Source organism: Mesitornis unicolor, unplaced genomic scaffold (assembly GCF_000695765.1).
Source record: "Mesitornis unicolor isolate BGI_N332 unplaced genomic scaffold, ASM69576v1 scaffold12262, whole genome shotgun sequence".
NCBI lineage: Eukaryota > Metazoa > Chordata > Aves > Mesitornithiformes > Mesitornithidae > Mesitornis > Mesitornis unicolor.
In genome coordinates, this window is record NW_010167162.1 from 34202 (window position 1) to 43548 (window position 9347).

Consider the following 9347-nt stretch of genomic DNA (forward strand, 5'->3'; position numbering starts at 1 on the left):
GACAAAGCCAGGACAAGGGCTGGGAAGCGCCGTGCTGGACTGGAAGCAGAGCCGTTGGCCAGAAGTGCTGGCGGGGGCTGTCCAGCTTGTCCTGGCCCCCTCAAAACTGAGCTCAGGGCCCCCCAAAAAAGTCTCGTCCCCAATCCCCCCCCAGCAGGACCCAGGGAGCGGCCGCAGTCAAGGCCCGGCTCCAGGTTAGGCTGCGCACCCAGGGCCAAATCCTGCCTCCGGCTGAGCGCCCCGCTCCCACCCCCAGCACCTCGCTGGTGTCAGCCCTGCTCCTCCCGAACATAGGGGCTGGGAGGAATTAGGGACCACCCATCCCACACACAGGGCAGGGGATCCTCATGTGCATCCTCTGCCCCACACATCCCTGCAAGCCTGGGCTTAGCCTAGCACAGTCCTAGGAGCGGGCAAAGACCCTCCCCCTGCAGCAGAGCAAAGGGGGCAGCCAGAATGAGCTGTGCCGGTGGCCTGTCCGCCTCCTGCCCCACAGCCACTCAACTGCAGCCCCTTGAACCACCCAGGCTCTGCACCCCCCCATCCCCACACTCACTGCAAACTCTGGGGGTGGGAGGGGGGGCTCCACCCCACAGTGCCACCAAACCTACTGCAGAGCATCTCTGGCTACCAACCCTGCGTCCCAGCATGGAGCACCTCTCCCCAGCGCTACTGGCACAAAGAAACCCCAACAGCCTTTCCCCATCACTAAATTAACCCCAGCCAGCCCCTCTCACACCTACCAGTGCTCCCAGTCCCAGTCACACCTGCCCTAACTGGGCTTTAACCCCTTCCTTGCTGGGGATTAAAGCACAGCAAAGCAAGGTCACCGCCGGGTCCCCACTGTGGTTTGGAGCCTGTGTCTGTCCTCACCCGCACCCTGGCATGAGGGGATAAATCCCCGGGTGCCCCCGCCATGTGCTGGCACAAGGCACCTCCAAACAAAACCCACCGTACAAACACAGCCTCCTTGTTTAGACCATTAGGGCATCTCTGGCCTCCCAAAAATAATTAACTCAGCCTCGTTAGGAGAGCAAACAAACGAAGCTGGGAGGCTTTGCAGTGCTTGTTTCCAGAAGATTTGGCAAGGCAGAATGGCAAACGCAATCCTGCGGCACGTGAAAAGCCTGATCCAGGCTGTGAGCCCTCTGCTCACCCAGCCAAACGCAGGTGGGCAGCCAAGGGGCACCTCCGTTATGAGCAGTAAGGCATAATTACAAGATATTCATATCAGGCTTCCTCAGCAGTCCTTGTGTGTCAAAAACAATCTGACAGCTCTCAGCCTGCTGCATCAAGGAGGCCTGGGGGAGATGGGGACGGAGCAGGTGGGCACAGCATGGCTACAAAAGAGAAAAAGAAGATAGGATGAGTGTGCTGAGGGGACAGGACCTGGCAGAAGAAAAGCTGAGGTGGAAGGACCAGTTGGGAGGGGGGTGAGTGGTCCCTGATGTGCCTGGAGCTGAGACCTGACAGCTCATCACAGGGTGGGCACCCATGGCTGCCCAGGGTCCCTGCCATACACCTGCCTCTTGGCTCCCAGCCCAGCTCTGGACCCCACTGAGCACAGGGGAGGCAGCGAACCAGACCCATACCCCCGCTCACCCCAAACACAAACCACAGGGGCTTCGTTACTGTCATTAAGCTTTTATTTCCACTGTCACAAAGTTCCTGGGTTTTGTTTTATTTTCTTTTGTTGTTTGTTTTGTTTTTTGTTGGTGTTTTTTTTAAACTGTTTTGTTTGCTTGGTTTGCTCTTGAATTCATCTCAAGACAAGGCAGCGGGGCATGCAAGCCGAGACACCGGCACGGACGCACAAACAGGCTTCATCTTCACAAACACGGCTCTGTGCTGCAGATGCTGTTTCTCAGCCAGGGGCTCAGCTGCCCCCCAGGGCAGGGGTCCCATGGGACACAGGCACCCATGGGACACAGCACCCAGCCCAGGGCTGGCAGCCCCAGGGACAGAGAGAGCAGGGAAGGATGGCTTTTCCTGCAGCGCCGTTGGACCAGTCAGGGCTGGCACGTGTAACTGAGACCCCAGAACTGCTCTGCAAGGAGATCCCCAAGCTGCTGCACTGGAAGCAGGGCCGTCAGCTCCCTCCTTCGCCCCCAGCTCTCACTTCTGCCCCAGCTGGTCCCCTCCTCTCCAATGCCCCATGCAGGAGGCGTGGCTGATGCCCTCTCAAAATGTCCCAGATCCCCCTTTTACCCTGGGGATGATGGGACAGGAAGTTGGCTGTGGGTCACCACCCATCCCGTTCAAACCCCCTCACCCAAAATATATGGGAAGGGGGCAGCTCTGCCAGCAATTTCAGCTGCCTCCATGCCGTGCCTGGCCCTGCTTTGAAGCCAGCCCTGCTCCAGTTTCAGGGATCTCCCCCATCCAACTGGGATGCAAGCACTGATGGGCACCCACTTCCACGTGGTTGGGCAAGATGCAGCTGGTACGCAGCCCAAATGGGGTCTGGGGTCCCCCATACAGAAACATTCCTGCCACAAACCCAACAGGGAGCACCTCATTATGAATCACAGAAATTAATGGGCTGCTCCAAAAGAAAAACCAGCTTCACTGCTCTCTCTTGGGTGCTGCCATGATGAGAGGATGGTGGGGTGGGATAACTGCACCCACATCCTGGCTCTCGAGGGACACAGCTCAGCCCCAGAGCTGGAGGAAAGGCGGCTACGAAACAGCAACGGCCAGCACACAGACAGAAAAATGGAATAAAAGGAAAATACAGACATGGCATTTTAATGGGGCAACACCGACAGGGACAAATGAGAGGTGGGGGGGACGCGCTGCAGCCATCGGGGCTGGACCCTCGCCTCTGCTTGGCTGTGTTTTGGGTCTCCTGCCCATCGCCAGGGCTGCAGCCGGGTTTATTTCAGACGGGCATCAGGAACCCGACATTAAACAGAAACAAATCGGGTCCTGTTGGCTGTTGGCTTTTGATAACAACCGGGTGTAAAAAGAAAGACTGAAATTAATTATTTGCTGATGTAAACTCCATGTAAACGACCCAGCGGTTCGTGCCCCACTCCCGGTGCTCCACACGTGTCTGATGTTGGGTGGGTGCTGCCAAACCAGCCCGGTCACAGTCGCAAGCCGTACCCCACACCCGGGCACAGGCATCGAATCGCTCTCCGGAGGGGGGATGGCTCATCCAGGCCTTTTCGCTGATGGGGAAACTGAGGCACGAGGAGGTTAAGGCCAACATTTCCAAGCGCGAGATGCTTCAAGCCTTGTTTTCAGCCGTACCGAGAAGCTGCAGGTCCTGGTGATGTTCAGGAGGAGTCAGGGGCCCTCAGTGCTCCCCAAAGGGAATTCAGAAGCATCCAAGCCAGGGTCCCAAATCCTTAGCCAGGGGGGAATACTGGGGCCAAAATAATTTGCTTGGGGATGCTCAGCAAGCCAAGAGCAGGGCAAGACAGAGCCCACACTGGGACCCAGGACAAGAGCCAGCCGTCACCTAAACTCACCATTGCCACCAAACCTATGGGGTCCTCACAGCTGGCACAGAGCTTTTGAACACAGTCCAAAACCTTTTTTTTCCACCTTCTGCTCATTTTTAAAAAATCATTTTAATGTGCAAATATTTAAGAAGGGGCAAGGGAGGACGAGGCATTGGGCTCCATCCCTGAGCCCACCAGTAGCAGCAGCCTGGTGGACACCGATTTTGGTATTTCTGGGGTCTGAAGCTCTCCCAAACCGATGCCGGTACCTCACTCCACCCATGATGAGGCCATAAACCCCCTGCCCTTGCAGGGCTGCCTTCCTGATGAGACATCGGCCAGCACTAATGGAGCTCAAAGCATGGCAGGTCCTCCGAAAATTAAAAGCCTTTCATGGGAAAGTGTCAGAGCAAATGAGGTTTGTCTTTGCCTGGGTACTATGTCAAACATGGCGGGGTCCGTCATTTATCAGCAGAGGCAATTACAGCAGCATCACATTCATTGGGAACATTGACTGGCACCGGGAAAGGATGGTTCTGGCAGACGAGCGTTACAGAAGTCTGAGGCACTGCAAAGATCTACCCCAGAGAGCTGTGTTTTGGCCACAAAGCATCAAGAAAAAGGAGTTTCCATGGGAGGGAGCGAGGTGACACCCTCCAGGAGCCCCCCACAATGAAACACGGGCACCCTCGGGTGCAGGAAACACGGAAGAGGCAGAAATATTGCACGTGGACGTGAGGTCGGTCTCCTCGGGGATGGGAAGGGTGGCTTTTTAGGGTTCAGACCCCACTGGGACCATCCTGTCTCCTGCATCGCCATCATCTCCTGTGAGAGCATCCTCCACATCCAAGGTGATGCCATGTCAGCTGCATCCAGGGGGTGATGGGGGCTCGGATGTCCCCAGCCATGTCACTCCAGTCCTCAGTCTCCCCACGGCGGCACAAGTGGCTCTGTTCTGAGGCTGTGCTCTCGGTTTACATCAAAACCTACCACATCCTAAATGAGGAGCGAGGGGATAAGGAGACCCCCTGAGCTGCATGTCCCCAACCCAGCACACTCAGGCAGGAGCAGCTTCCATGGGCATCCCCTGCACCCTCCAGCCTCACTGCAGCACAGGCTGGTTCCCTGCCACTTCCTTGGGGTGCAACCAGAGCTTCCCACTGCTTACCAAACATAAAATAGTAAAGGAATCCACTTGAAAGCAAAACCCAACTCTCAGCTCCGTTAATACTTCTTTTCATGCAGTGAGAAAATTAAAAAATAAATGGAAATCGGGACATTCTGGTGCCTGGTGGTTTCCTTGCCCTGCCCGGCTGAGTGGGCCCGGGCTGCTCGGAGCCTGGGCTGAGCTTGCAAAGGGAAAGGTGAACAGAAAATGCGGGAAACAGGAGAACGGGAAGAGGAAGAGAAGCTACAGCACCCCCTTAAAACAGCAGCCCACGGAGCTCGGGATACAGGGGTGGGAGGAAAGGGGGGAAGGCAGATTTTTGGCTTCATTGTTATTGCAGGCTCCCGGTACCCCGCAATAGTGTACGAGCATGTAAACCTTACATATCATCACCTAGATGGTCAGACACACACACGAGAGACTAAACACGGCAGCAACATTTACAACAAATAAATAAGGATATCGATTGTTGAGACAGGCATGTAAAAAAAAGCCTCACTTTTTTCCACCAAAGGAAAAAAAAGAAAGAAAAAACAAACAAAGAAAAAGCACAATACTGTCTCGCCAAAAAAAAAATAAAATAATATATATCCCTAGTGAGCCAGGCTGGGCTGCCAGCGGCATCGCAGAGACACCAGGACCATGTCCCCAGTCGCCGTCAGTGCCTCGGCTCCCTGGCCACCCTGTGCAGGCAGCGCCCTGGGGTGCGCGGCCCCCCGGTACCTTTGGGCTCCGTCTGCAGCTAGCCGGTTCCCAGGAAAGGACCACGCTGGGGCATCCACAGTCCCATCCGAAAATGTAGGAAAGGGGGAGCAAAGGGGGTGAGGAGGCTGGGTAGGTGGCTCTGCCTTCAGTGATGCTCGACCCATTCCCCCGGCATTGAAGTCTCGGGCGTTCGCTGCCGCTCAGCCCAGGGTCTGTCGCGGGTTTTTTGGGGGTTTTTTTGGAAAAAAGCAGAAGTTGGCAAATGGCAGCGGCTGGTTCAGAGTGCAGAGAGGGGGAGCGAGCTCGCGCTGCGAGGGCATCCTTTGCTCGCGGAACAGAAAGGAAGGCCAAGAGGGACAGGCAAGCTTGGCGCAGCGGCGGTCGGATGGCACGGAGAGCGTCTTCCCCCAGGATCTGCGGGACAGGGAAACTGGGTGAGAAGGATGGGCAGAAAGCCCTGCAGCAATCTCACATGGCATAGCTGGAAGAGCAAAGCTGGAAACATGACACAGATGTTGAAAAGCTCAAAACTCCAGTGAGGTTAAAAAAATAAACCCACCACTCGTGGTCAAACACTGCCTAGACTGAGACGACCAAAATCACCCCCAAATGGGGCACAGTGAGGACCATGGGGTGCTCAGCCCAGCGAACCACAGCGTCCCTGACACTGCCATGCCAAACTCTGTCAGCCCCAGGGTGCAATATAATAAGATATAACATAAATAAAACATTTAATATAATATCTCTCTGGAGCATCTCCGTGCTCCCAGAGCACCAGCTGCCTCCCTGTCTGCTCTGCAGGCGAGAGCATGACTTGTGCTGCTGGGCTGCTGGTACTGTGTTCCTCCGGGCTGTGGTCCTGGGGTGCTCTGTGGGATAGGGGGGATGGGGAGAAACCCATCAGTGTGGGGGCAACATCACCCCACAGCCGGATTTGGGGGTATGCTGGTGCTTTGATGCATCAGCAGAAGAGAAGAAGCCGCCCGCCCCTGGGGAAGGTGGAAATGGCATCAGGTGGGTGGGAGATGGGGGCACCCCTGGCCCCTCCCCGTGCCGCACTCACCGCCGCTCGGCCCCGGGACTATACGAGCCCGTCGTAGAGGGAAAGCGCCTGCACGATGGAGGGGTCGGCCTTGGAGCCCTCCTGAAACTCCTGCAGCGTCAGCTTCCCGTCTGCGTTCTGTAAAACACCCTGGTCACAGCACCGCTTCGCCCCGGAGATGCCGAGCACCATGGCCGAGAACCCTGGGGCCCCAGCAGCACCCTCGCCACCCCACATAGCTGCCTGGGTCCCCCCCCACTGCTGCAGCCTCAGTTTCCCCATCAACCACCCATGCCCGCTGCCAGGGAGCGATGCCATGAAGGGTTCAATGCCACCACAGGGGTCCTGCCATGGATATGGGGGTTCCAGAGGGATGCGGGGTCTGCAGTGAGCCCAGCGGCAGCTCAGAGCTTCTATTGGTGAGGGAAGGAGGCACCTTCAAGAGCCAAGACACAGCAAGGGAGCCCACAGCTGCCTCCTAAATCCCTTGGCCCCACTGGAGCATCCTCACCTTGTCCATCATGGCAAAAATCCGATCCACCCTCTTTTCTGGTGTGTTCTCCTCCTCGGGAAGCTCCACTGTGTTTCCCTGTGGCAGCAGGACAGGACCTGGTCATGCACCCGTCTGTGCCCTGCCTGGATGGTGTCCCCCAGGCGAGGACATGCAATTTGCCCCCCAGCCCTCCCACCAGGACAGGGCACTAAGGGCCGGCACTGGCCCCAGAGCCATCCTCAGCAGCCAGATCCAGACCCTGCTCTGGCTATGGTGGCCAAAACCCCCCCCCAAAAAATCCCAAGGAGGGACTCGGGGGTGTTTCAGAGGTGACCTCAGGGGCTGCTCACCCCGCACCCCCTCCGCCGCTTACCACCATCTGATAAATGGCATCCACAATGTCCAGCATCTCATTCCTCGTGATGTACCCGTCGTTGTCCAGGTCATACAGCTTAAACGCCCCTGCAAGCCAGAGTGATGCTGAGGTGCTTGGGACCGCAGACCCCCCTGCCAGACACACACCCCATTGCCACCCCTGTGCCACCCTCCTCGCTATGCCAGGGCTGAGCCCATCATTCGGGGAGCACTTACACCTCAGCTTCTCGTCCAGCGTCCCCCGGGAGGTGACCGACAGCGCCTGGATGAACTCCGAAAACTCGATCCTTCCGTCCTGGGGGGAACAAGGAGGGGGTGAGGGTGCTGCTGCCGCCCCACAAAGTCCCCCCTGCCCACGCGTGTCCGGTGCTCTTAGGGGGCTCATCCAGGAGTGACTCTGGGTCACCGCACAGGTGGGCCTTTGTCAGCAGCACCAAAACGTCGCCCTTTCTCTCTCTCCATTGCCACTTCAAGGCCTTTCCCCATACAACTCCCATTGACCAAAATCAGCGCGGGGGCTTGCTCACTGCAGCTGCGCCGCTTTCATTTCACACCCTAGGAAGTGCTGGAGCATTTTGCTCCTCTGGTGTGGCACAGCTGCATTACTGAACCCATCCCACCACTGTCATGGACCCTCATGGACCTTGTCCCCCAGCGCACAGACTTACTTTGTTCTCGTCGAAGACATTGAAAACAAAGGTGGCGAACTTGGTTGGGTCGCCGAAGGGGAAGAACTGCTTATAGATCTTCTGGAAGCCAGCGGCGTCGAGCTGCCCGCTGGGGCAGTCCTTGATAAAGCCCTTGTACCTGGGGAGAAAGGGGAGGAGAGAGGAGAATGGAGCTGGGAAGGTCCCCAGGTGCTCCTGGTGCTGCTCCCATCGCCCATCGCAGCCTCCCAGCCCCATGGGACAAGGTCCCTGTGGGCACCACAGTGGGGAGAGCCCAGAGAAGCAGCGAGTGGCACTGGTGACACTGAGCGGTGCCACCACACTGCTCCAAGGCCACTGCAGGCCCTGAAACGGCAACAAAGCCACAACCGCAAGAGTCTTTTAAACCTCCTATAAAATAAAAAGCCCTCTGCACAGAGTCACCTTAAACACCCCCAAAAGCCCTGGGTCTCAGCTCCAGGATGCTGCAAAGTGCCACCCCAGAGGGCACAGGGGAAGGGGCTCACCGGCCCCATGGGTGCGGGGACCACACGGGGACCACAAAGGGACCGTGAAGAGACTACGAAGGGACCACACATGGACCACGCGGCGTGCACGCACATTATGCAACGCATCGCCCAGATCTGTCAAGCGCCCGCTGCAGTGGGGCCGAGGGCTGGAGGAGGAGGAGGGAAAGGGGGTGGCGAGGTGGGAAACCGAAGAAGTGCCGGTGACATCTTTTTCACGCTGCTGCAGCTATGAGTCATTGGTGGGGGGGGGGATGGATGAGAGAAAGAGATAAAGAAAGCAAACCTTGACTGGTGGGATAGGAAGATGAAAGGGAAGCGGTGGCTTTTCTAGGGCATCGCGGTGTTTGGAGGGAATGGGGCGAGAAGGTGCTGCCGGGAAGGCACCACAGCCCCAGCCCTTGCCAGCCCTGCTGCAAATGCAGGCACGCTGGGACAGAACCAGCCTCCCACCACCAGGGCCCTTTATAAAATAAAGTCCCTTTATTTTCTGGTCTCTGCTCTATGAGGTGACACCCGCACCCCAAAACAGGTGCATCCTCCAACACCCCTTGCTTTGCACAGTCCGTGGACCACTGATTCCCACCCCCTCGCCCACCAGCCCCGTGCCCCAGCAGCTCACCACCACACTGGACACTCACCACTGCTGCACCTCCTTCTCCGTAACTGCAAGAGAAAACAGGAGAAAAGAGAAAGAAAGAAAACAGGAATTTAGTGCTTTCCCAGTGACAGGCTGGTGCTCTGCACTTTGTATAAGTGACTTCCCTGGGGGATGCCCTGGGGCTCGCTTGCTCCAGGCGCTGCCCTGTGTTGCCCACATGCAAGCAGCAGCCTTTAAAGCACAGCCTGGGGGTCCTCTGCCACGCAGGGGGCGTTGGGGACAGGGCTGCAGGCACTGGGGTCCCTCCAGCCCCCCTCCCTCTAGGGGGGAGGCCACCAAG

At 57.4% G+C, this 9347-nt stretch overlaps 1 protein-coding gene across 1 annotated transcript; it reads right to left on the reverse strand.

Moving 5' to 3' along the window:
- Positions 1-6381: 6381 nt before the first annotated feature.
- NCS1 (neuronal calcium sensor 1) lies at positions 6382-9072 on the reverse strand (the record flags this gene model as incomplete). The annotated part of the gene is made up of 6 exons (XM_010178600.1): positions 6382-6502; positions 6876-6953; positions 7231-7319; positions 7449-7527; positions 7901-8039; positions 9048-9072. Coding segments are annotated over 6 exons (509 nt in total), but the record flags the coding sequence as incomplete, so codon positions are not given.
- Between the last annotated feature and the right edge of the window lie 275 nt (positions 9073-9347).